Source organism: Mauremys reevesii, linkage group 10, assembly GCF_016161935.1.
Source record: "Mauremys reevesii isolate NIE-2019 linkage group 10, ASM1616193v1, whole genome shotgun sequence".
Taxonomy (NCBI): Eukaryota; Metazoa; Chordata; order Testudines; family Geoemydidae; genus Mauremys; species Mauremys reevesii.
The window spans coordinates 76,249,215-76,267,404 of NC_052632.1; the positions used below are offsets into that span (position 1 = coordinate 76,249,215).

Consider the following 18,190-nt stretch of genomic DNA (forward strand, 5'->3'; position numbering starts at 1 on the left):
TTTTCAGGTGCCATTGGATGGGCTGGTATCAAGCAGCTAAACCCTAAAGGAGCTGGGGGCTTGTTGCAGAGACCACCTCTCTCCCAACGCGACACTGCGGGAGGCAAGGTCAGCCAAGGCCCCACCGGAGCAGACAGCTCACCGGGGTTTTCCATCAGGAGAGTGGCCCGTTCTGCGGAGCAGGTGGCAGCTTGTACACCAACCCCGCTGTAACCTATACCAGCGACCCCCTCGTTTTCATGGGCACTCAGACTGATCCCAAAGCGTAACCAACTCTCTTCCCGCTACCCCTCCAAAACTGAGCCCATTAGCTTCAAGAAGGGATTTGTCATTTGTTTCAGTGCGCTTCCCAGCCAGATCTGTGTCGCACAGCAGCGGCATCTGGTGGCCAATTGGACCAATTGCAAGTATGAGTTTTCAGAGGTTTGCTCTTAAAACGCCCTGCTTCTATTTAAAACAAGGCCCGAGGTGTGAACTCAGTCAGACAGCAGCCCCCTGAGGAGATCTCTGCACCTCGGAAAGGTGAAAGGCAGTAAAAATCAAATAGGCGGGGTGCTAGATTTAAAAGGAAACCTGTTAAAAATGATCAGAGAAAGTGTGTGTGTTTCTGTGTAGTGCAGGGTGGGGGCGGGCACATCACAACCAGGATGCAGGACAGAATGAACATAAGAAGCCTGGTATAAAAAGAAACTCCACAAGTTAAATGAAGAATCAAATGGCAGGTTTGCAGCCCTCTGGCTTTAAAGCCGTGCAGCTCCATGTCTGTCCATCAGGCCTTCTGACTAACACCAAATAGCCAACCAAGAGCCCAGCAGATGACTGCATTTAGCTCCCAATCTTGGGAGAATCTATTCTCTATCTGACGCATGGGGGGAGTTACATATGCAAACCCTCCCTGACCACCCTTAGTCTAGCTCAGGGGTTCTCAAACAGGGGGTCATGACCCCTCAGGGGGTCGCAAGATTATTACCTAGGGGGGGTCGTGAGCTGTCAGCCTCCACCCAAAACCCCGCTTCACTTCCAGCAATTATAATAGTGTTTTTAATTTATAAGGGGGGTTGCCCTCCGAGAAGTTTGAGAACCACTGGTCTAGCTGAATAGTTATTTGAATTCAGTCCCATCTGGCTTGACTAATGCAATGGAGCAATTCGGTCTTAGCAGACAATAGCTACGTTCAATGTAGTCTCTTCCCTGAGCAAGGGCTGAATTTGGTCCTACTCCATTTAAACCCATTGTAAATCCTAGATTAAATAATGGGTACGAGGTGCACCCATTATTATTGGGGAGTGGCAGGTTCCACCCTGTAAGGCTCATTGGAACCAGGTGCAGATGCCTGCTGGCCTAGGACAAGGAGGTGGGATCCCAAGAATGGGAACTGCTCAGGCAGCTGCAGTGCAAGATGTCCCTGCACCTCACCCTGCTGAGGCCTTGGAGGCATGAGAGGGGAGGATTCCCAATGCCCCTTCAATCCCTGGCCTCCCGCAGAGGCTGCTCACAAGGGGAAGTTGACGAGTCTCCCTTGTAGCGCGAGACTTTTGGCTTGCGGTGCACGGGGAAGCAGACTGAGGCTACCGAACTCAGCTCCTGCGGTACAGCCAGCAGAGGGCAGCTCTCGCTACCATGCTGGCTGACCTCCTGATACTGGAGAGGAAAGGCTCCCGGGGCTCTAACCAAGCTCCTGAGCCAACCAGATCCCCCCAGCCAAGCAGCATCTAGGTTTTAGCTTCCCCTGCCCCCATCCTGTTCTCATTCACCCTCACTCCACAAAGGCAGCCTAGAGAGGGAGCCTAGATCAGCCTCGGCATCTTGGTACATCCTTCCCCTCTGGGCACACCCCTGCATGGCAGAGTTCAGTCCCACGGGAGGGAGCTCAAGGCTCTCAGGCAGACGCCACGGTCCTACCTTTTATGCTGCTCAGGGAGAGGGAGCGATCCCGGTCAGCCAGGCTGGGCCCCACTTTGCTGCCGCTGTTGTCCTTTTGCCGAGCAACCGCCACCGCGATGCCCACGGGCAGGTGCCTGACTTCCACCTCGCCCTGTGACCCAATGCTCTCTCGGCCAAAGGACTTGGCACTTTCTGGTCTCTCCAGGTCTCTCTTCAACTGTTTCCCGGCTTGCTGGGACAGCAGCTGCTGGATCTTGGAGGTGCCCAGCTGGGCGGAGTCCAGCTTCATGTTGCCAAGCCCGCCGAAGGGGCTTTTCTTGCCGTTGCTTTGCCGAGCGGTCGTCTCCTTGGCAAAGCTGCCGCTGTACTTTATGAGGCTCTGCATGGCAGACCCTTCGCTGTGGGAGGCGGGGTGCAGAACGTCAGACGTGGCCCGGGACCCTACCACTGAAGACCTCTGCAGGCCACTGGGGTCGAGGTACGCCTTCTTGACTTCCTCCTCCACCTGGCTGACGTGGTGGTGCTGGGCGGCCAGCACGGCCATCTGGGTGGTGGCAAAGTTGCCCATTTCAAAGGGCTTCCACTTATGCTCGGGCGGCTTCAGCTGCCGGTGGTCCAGATGTTGCCTGGAGGAGTCCAAAGTGCCATATATCTTAGCTGCCTCTTTGGAGCCGGCCCTTTGGAAGCGGTCTCGTTCGCAGGCGCGGTGTTCTGGCTCCGGGCACGGCCTCAGCAAGCCCTTGGCGGCCAGGAACTCCCTGCTTTCCGGAGAGCCCAGCCCGGGCCGGTTCAGAAAGGGTTCCGAAGCCACGTGCCTCTTCAGCGCCATGGAGTTGGCCCTGATCACGGACCCCTTCTCCCTCAGGGCCTCCATCCTTTTGGCATCGCTGTGGCAAGAGAAGTCCTGGGACAAGAGCGTGCGAGAGGCGTCGGGGTGACCCCGCTCCGTGGGCGACTGCAACACACTCACTTTAGCCATGTCCTTGTCCTTCGCTTTGTTGTCCCGGGCCTGGGAGGCGATCTGGATGGGCCCATTCCTCTCATCGTAGGCCTCGACCGAAGGCACGAAGGTGGGGGCGACGACTTTGTGCTCCCTCCCGGGCTCCTTGGCCGGCGGGAAGATGGTGTACATGCTGGAATGGACAGACTGGGGAGGGAACGCAGAGGAGGGCGTCATTTTCCCTGGCTGGGAAGGGTGCGGGGAGGGGCAACTGCAGGAGATGTGCAAAGCACCTCCCGGGGTCATGGCGGAGTCGCCCCTTTTCAGCCTGTCCGCGTGGGCATGAGCAGAAGGCCTCATGTTCTCGTCATGGCGGTTGGGGTCCTTGGCACAGCGGTCCTGCTCGCTCCCGAGCGCTTTCAGCATGGGGTCCCCACCGCCATTGCAGTTGTTGAGCGAAGAGGTCTGCAGCGGATTCTTGGACTTTGGTTCTCCGCTGCCGGCCCCCCGGTTTGGCATGTGCTCGGCTAGGAATGGGGACAGCCGCTCCCCTGCCTTCACTGGCTTCTCCAAGCCAGTCCCTTTCCGGTCGCTGTCGGGTTTGGCTTCCTGGGTGAGATCCACCACGCTGCGAGGCCGGGGCTCCTCCTTCGGCTTGCCATCTTTCTTGGGGAAGTGTAGGGAGAGGTCACCCCGACAGGCCCGCTCCTTTCCGGGGGCGTCTTTCAGGCCCTCCTTGGAGCTCTTGTGCAGGTGCCCGAGGTCCTTCTCACGGTGCAGGGCGCTTGGTGCGTGGCTGGCCGCTGTCCTCGAGACAGGGGCTTGGGGGTGCAAGGCAGACTGTCCCGCGTGGCCGGATAAGTAAAACCCATCTGCAAAATGAAATGGAACAAGATTACCTTGGTTTCTCTCCACTGCAAACTCCCAACTGCGACTGCTCCCATCACAAGCCCAAAAACTCTAGTCTGTGACTCACGAACATGGGAAAAATGGGGTCAGACCAACATGGGACGAGCATTTAGATGCTCTTGGCAAGGGGGCAGCACAAATCCCAAACCTTTAGTCCTTAGCGTTAGCAGAGAGCCAGGATTCTAATGGGGTTCCCAGAACACGTCCATACCCCACCAAATCCCAACCATCAGATTGAAAGGGAGAAGGATCTTGCCAAGAATTCCCCCTTGATCACAGCACCTCTGTCAAAGACAGGCCCCCAGGTCCTCTGCACAGCAGTGATGCAACGGAGAAACTGCCTGAGCCTTTAAGGGAGGTACACACGAGCCTCTCTTCTTCTGAAGGGTAGGGCACCATGGGCGCAAGAACCTGCTGCCACAGAGTGTCTGGCTCATACGGAGCCTGGGCGAAAGGGCTGAGATGGGTTTACTACACTTGTGGAGGGTTAATGCTCATTTGATTGGTCAAGATTCTTCTGGGGTCTCAAGGTACTTTTCAAAATCAGCCTCTCTGCCTCCTTCCAGGCTCAGCTCTCGGAGCATCACCCAGCCTGTGGTTCTCCATTTTAACTCCAGACTGAGCTCAGCTGGGACCCCTCCTGTCGCCCACCATCAGACAGCACAACCCCCTTAACCCTTTGGGGACTGGGACAAAGTTCCAATGGTTTGACGGCTGTCAGGTAGCCTGGTAAGGGGTCACGTGGGATAATCTAGGGCGATGGCTGCCAGGGCTGAGGTCTCTCCCTTCTAGGAAGCAGGGGAAGGGAAGGAATCAGCACAACCCAAGGGCTGACTCTCTCTGGCTGCTGGGCAGAGGATCTCCGGACACGGTAGAGCGTGCTGGTGAAATCGGATGGCCACCATGGGAATCTGCCCTAATTAGAGCCACCGATGACTGGCCACCCAGGGGAAGCCCCCGTAAGCCGTGATTTGCACCGCAACAGCTAACCTCCATTTCCAGCAGTGGTTGTTCCACTGGTGCGCAGAGCATTTGACCTGTCGGGGCTGGTGGTTCGCACTGGTGCGGCTACGCTGGCGGCTGGGCACCAATGTTAAAAAGCAGGGCAATGCCTCAGTGCAGCCACAGTCTCTAATAAAATCCCCACCATCTCCCAGGGAGCACCCTGCCAGGCTTGGGCCGCGGTGCAGGGAGTGGGAAGGAGGCTGGATGGAGAGGTCTCTCAGAGGATGGGAATGGGGAAGGAGCGGTGAGGACAGAGAGGAAGAGCTCATGCCAGTTGTACAGAGAGGGACAACCACCCTGGTTCCAAACACACTGATGCAAGCAGACTGACCTTTCTGTGACTCAAAGAGGCTATGCTGACCCAGCTGGGCCAGGAGGGGGCTACCGCTGCGGGGGGGCTCGAGGTGGCTCAGGGGAATGTATGACGGGTAGAGCCCATTGGGCAGATGGGAGAAGCCTGAAAAACAGAAGAGGAAACATGTTTCAGAACAGCCGGCTCCTTGTGTTGGAACAAACCCCGCAGAGCTACAGACTGTTATGGCTGGCAACACCCCCCTCCCCCCTTCCCCACGCCAGAAGAGGCGGCTTTGCTTGAACAACCTATTGCGTCATGCCAGGCTGCAGGGTGCTGAGAGTCAGACTCATACCCTAGGGCTCTGGAGCACCATGTAGATCCTCCCACCAGAGGGCGCTGCCTGCTGCCCCAATATTCCCTCAAAGTCAGGAACTTCTGTGGCTACAGATCACATGGCATTACTGCACCAGCTGTATCGCCATCCCGCTGGGATGTAAGCACTGCCCCAGTCTGCAGGCAGCTGCAGGGAGCGATCAACACTAACTCCCCATTGCAGCAATCCCACTGTTGTGGCAGCAATATTGTTGAGAGAATCCATAAAACAACTGATTTAAAGAGCCACAACAGAATCTGAATGGAGACAGACAATAACTGTAGCCTGTGCTCAGAGCAGCATCTTGACGATATAGTTAATATTTCAAATTATTTAGATGCTATTCATGATCTTTTGCTATGTATATATTTACATAAGGCACACTGATGAATTTGGTTATGTGCACCATTGCCACCTACTGGATGAAATCAGAACTGCTTAATTTTTGTGTTATAAACTTGTTTTTCAGGGTTTATTAGTTTCATTTTTGGTTTTGGTTTTCTTTTAACAATTTTTGAGTTCTACGTAGATGTCAAAAAATTAGCTTTGTCTTTTATACACGTAGTACTGTTTCAAATAGCACTACATTAAAGCACACTAGAGCACCTTTAGTGCACACCAGCAGGGTCTACACAGATCAATGAATGTGCAACACATTACTGTGCTTTAGAAATCACATCCCCAGAGTCCACATTACTGCTCAGTGTAAACAAGCTCTTAGAGACAAGTCTGGGATCAGGAACATCACCTATGTAAACAAACTGCACTGGGAAAGGAGTGAAGTCAACATAAATTGAGTAACTATTTCTGGTATTTTTCTGGTGCATATCGGATGAACAGCAATCGCATTTATTTTGCACTGGGGGTGTTTTACTGGTATTTGCTGGTTAAAACCAAAACCCCCAAGCCCTGGTTATAACCCCTATATGGCTCACTCCTAATGGAGATCTTTCTTTGGCTCAAGCTCTTTTCGAAGCAGGATGACCAGAGCTTTATCCTAGCTGTCACTGTGACGTTCCAACTGCCTGAAGTGCAGAGCAAAGAGACAATTGCTAAATCCCAGGTGGGACAGATTTGCTACAGTTCTATGTATAATTATATAAAAACATTGCACGTACACCCTTTGCAAGCCATGAAGTGTTCACACAGGAACATTCAGACTATGTGTGGATATGTGCCTTTTTATTCCATGGGCTGGAGAAAGTTGCATAACTCCTGAGCACTAGTACAACTAGGAGATTTATTCTAGCTTAGTGACTAGTATGTTCATCTAGATCACACCACCTTGTCAGGAACTGGGGTAAGGAACAAGCCAACCCTGGGAACAAATTACAGCTAACTTAGATGGGACTGAAAGTGTCCCATCTGGCAGGGCCCACTGTTATAGTAAGGGGAGGAGACCCAAACCCATTTCCCTCATGACCTACCGCTTGAGTCTCAATTCCACAGCTGCTGTGTGCAAAAACCAACTGAAGACCGTGGGAGTTCTGCACACGGAGCATAACACGGACATTTTTCAGAGCGCAAATCAAGCGAAAGTTTGGCAGCACATGGGAGCAAATACTCTCCACGCATGTGCTCCAAAGTGGTAAGCTCTCAACTTCACGGCTGACCTAGCTGTCCGCACTAGGCACTTGCCCAGGTCTTTGGGGATGGTGGGAGGAGGGAGAGACACAGGATCTAATATTTGGGGAGGCGAATCAGCATGGGAATGGTGCCAAGAATGTGTTGCAGAAGCAGCTGCTCTAAGGGCACCATTCTATATTATTAAGGGGTTACACGCAGGGCACCATTCCATGACCCACTGTTTCATTTTCTTCACTGCCCACAGTCACCTCTACACAAGGGCCTTATCTGGGCTTCTTTCCTGAAGATCTCCCACTTGATGCAGCTCCACCCATGCAGGACTTTCTAGCAGCCTGTCCACACTGGTGACTTCACCAGAACTCCCCCTAATGGCAGGCGTGGTAGGAAATTAAGAAAAAAAGCTAGTGTGGAACCTCGGGAACCCCAAGACTTAACACCTGATGTCAAACACAGATCTCGCTGCAACCCTGGAGAGGAATATAATTTAGCTGCTGGCGTGGACAGGATCAAACTGTCTTCAAAGCCCAAGTAAGTGTGTGTGATTGAAGCCTGGTTCTAACAAGGGCTGGGGATGTTTTCTGCACTGGCTGTTGAACATGGCTAGTTTTTTAGCACAGATCTGCCCTACGGGGTCACATCAATCCAGACTGTAGAACTGAATGAGGGCAGGGGCCCAGAGAAGGCTACTTCACCTTGATCCCCCTTTCCATGCTGCGGCTGCAGAGGCAGTTCCAAGGGCATAAGGCATAAGCAGCACCTGGAATCAGTTTGCTACTCGCTAGCCACTTGCTGAGTTTCCTGAATCACACATATCGATTCCCCCTCCCTCTACTCAAAACAAAACATAACATCTTAGGCTTTCCATGGTCCCCCTCTCTATGGCCGTCACTGCATCCCAACTCCTCCCGCCCAGTTCTCTCAGTTCAATGGCTTTGTCAAGCCAGCTGATTGAAGCACTGGAGGGGTTGGCCAGAGGATTAGGGGGAGGGCAATCGAGTGTGGGTGGAAGGTCACAGGTCAGGTGAAGGCACCTTTCAGTCACTCCCTCTCCCCAGAGGGATGGAGGTTGTTACTGATGTTTTACACCCGCTGTCATGGTCACCGATGCAAGGAGCAGAGTGGCTGACAAACCAGTCTCCTGTGCACGTTCTGGACCCAGGAAGCATCTCCAGGCTCTGGTGCATTGTAGGAAAAACTCCTACGAGGGGTTCCGGGGCCGGGGTACAAGCTCAGTGGTTTGAGCATTGGCCTGCTAAACCCAGGGTTGTGAATTCAATCCTTGAGGAGGCCACTTAGGGATCTGGGGCAAAAATTGGTCCTGCTAGTGAAGGCAAGGGGCTGGACTCGATGACCTTTCGAGGTCCCTTCCAGTTCTAGGAGATTGGTATATCTCCAATTATTACCTTATTACCTTTGCCTAGGACTCAGCTGGAACAGCACTTGGGAGCCCAGAGGGCCAGCACCTCACACCCGGTCAGAACAAGGGAGGCGATGGGCGCACAAGGCGGGGATCTACTCGGGAAGGAGTTCAGGTGACCAGAGCAATTCACAGGCACTAAGATCTCCCCTCTGCCCTGACTTTATAAGGAGAATCCATGCACACACGCCAGCCAGGGGGTACCTGGCCCAGGCAGAACACAGCAAAGAGGGGCTGCAATGGGACCCCCACTCCAAATGCTCCAAATGTCGGGGTGCTTGAAGCAGGAACCAGGCTCTGAATTTTGCAGATTGGCCCCTATCTTTATAAGGGACCAAGGCAAACCCCAGATCCAAACAACCTCAACGTGTACTCAAGACCCAGATCCCAACTCTGCCACTTGAACCCCTCTCTAATGTCTCTAGCACTTTGGGTAACCCTGAGCACACTCGTGAGACAGGTGTGCATGACGCTCAGGCCAGCAGGCAGGGGGTAGGCGACCCGCCCAAGGCCATAGGCAGCCTTGGCACTGGGTTCAGACCCCAGGAGGAGCACCTAGATCCCAGGCCTGGGAACACACCACTCAGCCAGGCTCCTCTCGCTCTCACATTTGTGGAGGATCCCACTGAACTGCTGGGCACAGCCAGCCTAGTGATCTGGGAAACATTCCCCTCCTCCCCTTTGCCAAGGATGGAGAAGTCCCAATTCCTGCCCAACCAGGACAGATCACAGCACAGGGTTACATCAGCAGCAGCCAATGGGGAAAATGGAGAACGAGCACATGGCGAGAGAACTCTCTTTGGGAAGGGGGGATGCATCCACTGCACACCCATGTACACCCATGTAGACACACACACACAGCTTCCCACTGAACCCCCACACCAACCGCAAGAGAAGACACAAGGAGGGATCTAGAGGTCAGACGACTACTTAACACACGTTGCTCCTTTTGCCGGCCGTGGCCTTGGCGAAAGGCACCAGATACCTCGCTGGCCCCTGTACCATGTGGCAAGGCCGAGGGAAGGGATTTATTGCAACAAGCAACATACAGCTTACCCCAGCCACGGGCTTCTGCATGGGAAGGGGGCAACCCACAGCCATCTCCCTGTGGTGTCAATGGAGCGGAAAGCTTTGCAATCCAGCACAACGTCCTGGGCCAACAGACACCCCAATAGTCCCAACCAGCTCTGCCTTGCTGCTCCTCCAGCTGATCGCTCAGCCCTAGCCCGTGGCAGCAGGGGCACTGCCAGCTTGCACAGGGGCAAAAAGCTATTACTGAGCACCTATGGCCACCAGGTGGCCCAACCCCGTCTCCCAACTAAAGGATGCTCTGAAAGCAACGCTCCCCTCCACCTGGCTGGGAGAGGGGGCCGCCCCAGCAATCAGCCACTGCCATCAGCATTCAGGTTCTCTCTCTCTTTACCTTCATGGGAGTGAGCAGCCCAGAGTTGCACCATCTGTAGGTCGGCGGGGGTGGGTGACCTGAAGGACAGGTCAGAGGGTAAAGGGGTAGGGCTTCCATGGGGCGTGGAGGAGGTCCCTAGTCCGCTGGCCATATACCCACCCAGGAAGGCCTCACCTGAATGGGAGGATGGAGAAGAAAGTCAGGGTTAGGTACCAGCTTTAAAGCAGAGGTTCTTTCCAGCTCGCACCCCTCCCACTGCCATCGGCCATGCCCCGGCGCCCACTCTCCTACCGCCCGCTAGGCGGCCTAATGAGAAAACACTGCAAGATGAGCAAGTCCCTGGCTTAGGAGCATGTTCCCACTTGGTTCCCCCTGACCACAAACCCTCGTGATCTGTAGCGAGAGGGGGCGCCTGGGCCCGTGCAGGGGGAGCAGGGCTGGCAGGCAGCAGCTAGGCCCTAGTTCCCATCCCCAGCTCTCGTGCTGATTCCCTGGGCAAGACTGCTTCCCCGCAGTGTCCCTCGCTGTCACACGGGGGCAAGGAAATGGATCTGCCTGGCAGGGGCGTTGCGAGGACGAGCGCTGGTAGGATGTAAATCAAGCCAAGGGCGGTTAGCACAGGAACTTGGTGGATGCAGCTGTGTCAGCCCAGCCGAAAACCCCTTCGTTTTTGCTCTGCTTTCTAAACTGTAGGGGGCAGGGCTTGGCCCGGGGACTCACCAACGAGAGGGGATGTGACCGATCAGCCAATTAAACACAACCAACCACACAAACCACACGCACAACGGGGGCAAGGGTTGCTCTTTGCTCTGAGGGCGCGGCGGGGATGTCGGGGGAGGCAGAGATGCCCAGCTAGATCTGGTTTGGGTTAAAAGTCCCCAGAAGAAAGTCTTCAGCGAGGATCACCCAGAATCTACGCAGATCCCCAGCGAAGCCATCTCCACCAGGACAGGTGATGAAAGATCCAACCTGCCCCAGTGGTCGCATATTTCAAACCCGCTGAGAGTAGGGCAGCCTCTGAGTTTTGTCCGGCAGGTTATTTCCCCCAGCAAATGTGGACCCATCCCCGGAACATTCAGCATAGGTGCTAAGTGAAATGATGGCAGAGGAAAGGAAAACATTTGCAAGCTCCCCCAGCACTTAGAAGAGGCCAGAGCAGGTGGCTACAGCGTCCAAGCCAGACTCTGCACCACACACGGCTGGCGTGCGCCCGCCTAAGAGGAACTCCTCCACCCAAGCTCTGATGTGCGCAGCTGTAGCCCAGCACTTCGAGGAATCCCACACCTGCCGCAGCACAACGTCCCCCCGTCAGACAGACAGAGGCTGCCGTAAGGGCCGGCTATCAGGGCACTGCCAACCAGCTCCCCGTGATAGGAAATGCTGGTAGAAGGGTGAGAGACCTTTAAAAAAAAAAAAAAAAAAAAAAGGCACCTACCCAGAGATAAAGCCCAGAGGCAGATGTGAAAGAAACTGGACACCAGTGAGGGTCACTCATCCCCCACCACTCTGGGCAATCAAGCCTGTTGGCCCCGCGCTCCATTCCACACAGGCTCCTTGCTAGTGACCCAAACCACAAGCCACCAGCATGACATGGCCATGCAAGGCGGAAGCAGCACTCAGGATGCACAAGCCACGGCCCACCAGATCTGGTGCAGGATGGGGCTCCTGGAACCAGCTGGGAGGCAGCATGCTAGCCTAGATATCCCTGGTCTTGGGCAGGGGCAGGGGCGGGGCGGACGGGGGGCCAGAGCCAGCCACAGAGCCCACAGATGGAACAGCTCATGCACGGAGAGAGTGTGGGGAGACACCACCATGTGCTCCAGCGATCCCTTCCCCTCAGAAGCCACAGACTCTTTGCCGGAAGCTCGGTGGCCTCCGAGGCTGTGCAGGAGATTAAGTAACTTTCCCCCTGCTCCGCACGTGTGCACAGATGCCGCCGGTTGGCCAGTTATGGGGTTTCTGCCTCTTATGAAATACTGCTAACGGCCGATGCCGCGCCGGCCTCTCGAGCAGGCAGCACTTCTGATGAATGGACATGTCGGCGGGAAGTGGGGAGACCAGATTGAGAAGTGGCGCAGGCCCGAGCCAAGGCCTGCAAGGAGCAGATGTGCCCGTGCCACGAGAGCACCACCGAGGAAAGGATCTGCCCCAAAGCTCCGTCTTCCCGAGGCCACCGCACCTTCCCCCGCAGCGCCGCCACTGAAGAATTACAGCAACGTCCAGAGAGGGGCTTGAACCGGCAACTTGGCCTCTGAGAACCCCTAACGCCCCGAGAGCAGCAGTTCTATCTGCTAGCGCATTGCTGGATGAAGCTAGAATGGCTCCACAGGGTGTCCTAGGGCAGGCCCGACAGCAGATTTGCAGATCAAGCAGTCAGAGAGTCTGTGGTTTTACAGCGAGAGGACCCAAGATCTATCCCTGCTGTCGCTGTAAAGTTTCTGACATTCACAACGTGCAGCAGAGAGAGCCAGGACACTCCACATAGCCCGGGACACGTCCCCTCCCTCTCCCCCAGTGAAGGCTTCCCTCTCCCCTAGATCGCTGTAAACAGCAACTGGCATGTGAGATAGTGACACAAACAACTCACTGGGCTGGACGACCAGTTAAATGCTAAAAAGCTCCATTTCCCAGCTGAGGAAAAAAGAGAGAGGAATCCCAAGTGCACTAAATACATAGCCTGCGGGTCCAGGCCGCGAGGTGTTCTAAAGGCCAGGGTTTGTCTCATGCCTACACCATCACCTGGACCATGAGCCAGGAGTGGTGCTGAGCTCTAGAACTGGTTACATGCAGTCGCCTGCCAGCCTGAGGTCCTGCGCTACTTCCATTTCTGGTCTCACACTCCAAGTTAGCAAGGGACCAGGCATCTCTTATCCCCTGAACCATCAAGGCTACTGGGACTCAGGTTTAGCACAGTTTGGATCCAGCTGGGGTGGGTTCAGGTACCTGAGAGTTGCGTTCAGACCTATCTCTTGTTATGAGCTAATAGAAAAGGATCCATCCACCTTCTACAAACTTCCTGCCATTATGTGCCAAAAGATTCTGCATCAAAAGGGATCACAAAGGATTCTAGGGAGCACTGCATGGACCATAAGGTAATGGGCGGGGGATCCTGCATTAGCAGACCCTTTGCTTCCCCTCATTCCAATCTGCCACCTCAACATTTCCAGAGGGCTGCTCTTCTCTGGGTTTGCAGACTCCAGATTTTCTCTCAGAGAAAATGGTGGTTTCAGTGCACAGTGCAAAGGAGCTCAGGCCACCTGGAGCCAACCAAACCAGCTCAGGGGGGCCGCTTGGCATGTCCACCTCCATCATCTCTCACGGTGCTAAAGGGCTGGGATGGGTAATGGAGGAGCCGATGCCAGAGCGCGTCCTCAGAGCACGGAGACATGAATGGGGAAATATACAGCCCTGCAGTTAGCCAGCGTTCAGAGCTGCAGCCAAAGAGAGAATCTGAGGCTCCACCAAACTGCAAAAAAATATAGCACTCATCTATCAGCAAACACACATCCATAATTCATACCTACCCCTCTTGCATGCAGGGTGCAGAGCCTGCAGCTCTTGGGCCAGGCAGTGATAAGGACAGGGCATTCCTTATACACTCTAGTATAACCCCCTCCCTTCCCAACTTGGGACATGCACCTCAATGAAATGCCTCCCCTCTTTGCCCCCTCACCCCTCGGCAAAGTAGCTCCCACACGTTCACTATTTTTACAGAGTCTAGTGAGGCACAGAGAGAGCCACACATGGTGCCAGCTGCGGCTGTGCAAAGGGTATGCGGGCGTCCTTCAATCCAGCCCCGCAATGCCCCTGGATCTGCTACCCCAGCCCCTACCCCCTCCAGGGCAGAGACTGCAAGCGGTGCCACCATATCGGAGAACGGTAGGGACGCAACAAGCGTCTTCTAGGGACGAGCAGGGGTTTCAGCCAAAGGTCTAGAGAATGGCAGCCCCCAGGCTGAGTTCCCTCTAAGCTGCACCGCCGCACAGCAGCCTACTAAGCACCATGCAGGCGCTCAGGGCTGCTGCAAGGAGAGATGCCTCTCCCGCAGCCCTGGACCTTCCGCGGCCGGGGGAGAAGCTCCCCTCCCCGCCAGCCCCAGCCCAGCCGTGGCAGGGAGAGAGGCGCCTCTCCAATGTATCCCCATCTTTCCTGAAACGCGGCACTCAGACTGGACACAATACGCCAGCTGAGGCCTAATCAGTGCAAATGGATTCCTTGGATGGTGGTACGGAAGCTTACTGTTACTTCCCCGACTGCCAGCCACCCATCTGACACCCATCTCTGAAGTGTCACACCCACCCCAATGTGCCCTTTTCCTCCCAACCCACTTGTCTGTTTCTGTCCTCGGGAAGAGCCAGGTGAGTGGGGTTGAGCTGGGAGTAGAAAGGAAGCAGCAAGCTTATTTCTGACCCCGGCAGGCTCGCACGGGAAAAAACGCGTTACACACCTAGCCTGAAATCCGGCTCCCAACTGGCAGGCCCAGCAGCAGAGCACGTACAGGCCAACAACAGAACCCACATAAAGCATTTGCAGAGAGAGCAAGACCCCCAGCGACAGAGACTCTAGAAATGGGCAGCTGAGTAATTAGCGTGTCCATAGATCACTTTACCGAAAAGCAGATTCTTTGGGCAGATTACCTAATAGAAACCATTTCCCCTTCCCTGCCTCTGCTCTGGGATACACTGGCTTGCAGCACTGCAGAGCTCAGAACAGCAGCTACTTCACCCTCCCACCGTAATGGCTCCAAACAGCTGAGAGTCAGATTGCAGGACAGTGTAAATCTTTGCCACCTCGTCCTTTGTCTCTCAGGTCAGTTCTAGTTATACTTTAGGTCCCGAGGATGCTTGACTCCGTGCCACACACGAGGCAACAGCACATTCAAGGCTGAACTAAAGCCCATCTCTTCAGCTCATTGCTGGGGACTGCTCCTGCATCCTTTGCACTTTAGTACCAGTCTGCTTCCAAATGGCTTTTCCAATAGCTCCTGCCAAAGCTCTTCCTTAGAAGCGCCACAAGTTCACCAGCCTTTGCATGCAAAAGTCCCCCCCTAAAGTCTCGCTTCATCTAACGCTGCCTTATTATCAGCCCATGTCCCATGGCTAACGATGGCGTCAAAGAGTTAATTTGTGGCATTGATCCTGCATCTCCCCTGGAGCATAGTGACGGTTTCAATCACAGCCCGGAGACCAATTTAACTCAACGTTTCATCTTCCGAGGGCTCTGGAGACTGCCGAGATCTTCCCGACATAAATGAATTGCACGGCTGAGCAGGAGGTCTCACGTTCTTAGTCTTTGGTGCTTTGAGCTTTCGTCCCTTTGCCACCAAATCGCCACCTGATGAGCTGGTGCAAGTTAACAGCCCTGCATGGACTCCTGCCTCGAATACACTGGGGAGTCTGGACCCAGGCCATTTAAAAATTCATCTTGCTCAGTATGGACTATTGTCTTCACCTGCCATGGTATGGAAACAGCAAGTCCCTTAGTCAATGGGTGGAGAGGTGGCTTTGTTACCCAGCATGCTCTGCAAGTACTTCTACATTGGTTATCCCTTGCTGAATGCTATGCAGTGACTTCTTACAACACTCTCCCTCGGTGACCCACCGAAGACACCCCTGAGCCTCGTACGCCCAAAGTCTAGGGAAAGGCAGAGGGGGATTCTATGGACAACAAAATCAGGTTTTTGCTACATAAAAGCTCCAGCCTTCTCGCCCCACAACTGACACAGCTAATGAAACTCCCGTGATACTGTGCTGGTTCCCTGTGACACGGGGATAACAGGGCTACAGCACGGCCCTACCTCACTGGGCTGCTGGGAGGATAGAGGCCTTATAGACTGGGAGGTGGTCAGAGACTGACAACGGGGGCCATATAAGTACCATAGCTAGAAGTCTGCTGTGCACTAGCATGGCACCTCCCTTTTGAGGCTCTTGATGTGGTCACGTATGGTAACAAACCCGTGGCCACGGAGGACGACAGACTCGTCACTACAGACACCACGGCATGGCGGTGAAAACATGAAGAGAACCCAGATCCTCATGGCCTCGTGAGAATTGCCATTCACCACTAGCAGAATGGTGCCTCCGATAACCAGCTGAGCAGTGTCTGATTCCCTCCCGTCAAGGCAGTGATGTGTGCATACGCACAAGCACATTAGCCAGTTCGTTAGAGTGTTATGCCCATTTTACAGACACAGAAATGGAACGCAAGCGGTTAAGGGTCTGATTTCCACAAGTGTGGAGCACCCCCAGAAGCAGTAGTCAGGCCTTGCCCAAGGTCCCATAGGGAAGCCCATGGCAGAATTGGGACGACAACCCAGCTCTCCCAAGGCCTGGGCTTTACCCAGCAGACTATTGCTCCCCTACAAGGAAAGATTCTGTTAGTGTAAAGAAGGGATCCTAACAAGCAAGAAGCTAGCTGTGAGGCCTGGGCCAAGAAGAGGGTCCTTGGGGGGAACGTGAGGACAGGAGCAAACGAGGAGCGGGAGGAGAAAAAGCAGCCAAGCCAGGCATCGACATGTGCTTCTCAGGCAGGATGGAACTGGGACCTCACATTCCATGGCCTTGGTGAAGGCCTGATTGAGCAAGAGGAAATTAAAAACAGCTGAACCAGCCTCCCTGCAATCTGCGGAGGGCTTTTGTACCTTCCACCTCACCACCACTTCCCCATTCTTCAGTTCTCCATTCTGCCCGCAGCCAGCCGTTTGGACAGAGGTCAAGGAAAGAGAGGACTGGGGCAGGCTCGGGGCGGGTCTGTCAGCGCCTGCATCTGCACCGAGACCTTGCAAGCTAGAAACACTCAGCTGCCTCGTCTTGCTCAGTGGCCCATTTACTTGAGTTGCCAGTAAATCTGTTTGGTAGTGGATGGCTTTCCGTGAGCCGCTCCGGATTTACAACACTCTCAGTCTGACTTCTCTCTCGCTCCTCCCTTTCTGTAGGGAAGCAAAAGTTTTAACTAACGTCCCAAGGCTCATCCCCCGACCTAGCCTTCCTGCCTCAGTTTCCCAGTTTACTCCACACGCAGTGGGAGCTGCCAGTATCTCACGCCAGCTGTGAGCCAATTCCCTAGACTCTCTTTGGCCCCAAAAGAGGAATTGGGGCATAATTCTAAGGCTAGCAATCTGGATTGCTGATGGGTACTCTGCCCTCCTTTTGGGAGCCATTAAATAGACAGCAAAGGCTTCAATTTAGTAGGACAGAATTTCCCGGCTGCCGTCCCCCAACTCTCTTTCCAAAGTGGCTGACAAAGCCAGCATCTGAAAGATGCTTTGTTGCTTTGATTGATCAGATTCCTTTTGCCTATGATGCTCATGTAGCCAACAATGGCATCACACCTAGTGGCTAACAGCCAATCCCATGGAGGCACATTCAGGGGCAGCAGAGGAGGGAGAGAGAACCAGGCCACGGATTAATCCCCATTGTTGACAGGGGCACAAGACTTATGCCAACCGACAGAGCCCAGTGATTGTAAAGTGGCTGCTCCTACAAAACACTCCCTTTCCCCATGGCAAACAAACAATCAGCGGCTTGAACGGTTTCTCCTCATCCCTGCAGCTTTGCTAGAGTAAAGACCCTGACAAAGCCTGTTTGCTAGCCAGGGCGCTCTCAGCAAAGCTTGCTGTGGATGACTGCAACAGAAATCTTATTCCAAAGTCCTGGAATCAGAGGGTTTGCTTTCACCTAGTTCCTCTTCAGCTTTAAAAATTCACCCTTGGCTGCAAAATCTCAGCTTTTCTTTTTCTTTTTTTTTTTTTGGGGGGGGGGGGAGAGTGACTAGTCCTTATGGTTGTGAAGAAAACCTTGAATATGTGAAACGTGGTTAAGTGGGGTCTCCCGAGTGTCACGGTCCTCCTTGAAAAAAGACAAACCACAGTCACAAACAAGCTTGAGCTTCAACTTTGTCTCCTTTGTTTACCAGGGATCACACACTGTCTGGAACTCTATGCAGCATGGAGGCATCTAGTGGCCAAATCGCATACTGCACTGAGTGTGCCAACAGCCTGAAACAATAGCTAAAAGAGGTGTGAACCACCCACATTCATCTCAGTTGGGTGTTAATTCTAAAATATAAAGATGACAATGTCAGTGTCAACAATTGACTATCTCATTGCTGATGATTTTGCTAAAATTATCTAGTTAGGACTTGTCTATTCATGCAAATTAATCCCATACAAAGTAGGGGATGAATTTAAAGCAGATAAACTATTCCTGATTAACTCCATGTGTTGATGTTCTTATTCTGGAATAACTCTAGGTGTAGACAAGCCCAAAAAGAATCTAGCTCACAATCCCAATTCATCTACAAAACCTTCCCAAGTGCTCAATGCCCCAACTGTCTCCTATCTCAGAGCTCAAACTTCCAGCTTCTCCCCTGACAAC

The 18,190-nt window shown here is 53.9% G+C and overlaps 1 protein-coding gene across 11 annotated transcripts in view; it reads right to left on the bottom strand.

The window, feature by feature from the left end:
* TNRC18 (trinucleotide repeat containing 18) overlaps positions 1-18,190 on the bottom strand; it is an 87,751-nt gene that overhangs the window by 47,257 nt on the left and 22,304 nt on the right. For 9 of the 11 annotated variants that reach the window (XM_039490861.1, XM_039490855.1, XM_039490854.1 and 6 more), the window contains 3 exons: positions 9,834-9,989; positions 5,070-5,195; positions 1,903-3,696 (listed from right to left, as the gene is read on the bottom strand). In XM_039490861.1, the coding sequence (XP_039346795.1) occupies positions 1,903-3,696; positions 5,070-5,195; positions 9,834-9,966 (2,053 nt within the window). In that variant the 5' untranslated portion in view covers positions 9,967-9,989. Of the gene's footprint in view, positions 1-1,902; positions 3,697-5,069; positions 5,196-9,833; positions 9,990-11,250; positions 11,268-18,190 lie in introns of those variants that run through there. The other 2 variants (XM_039490862.1, XM_039490859.1) reach the window with 2 other exon arrangements.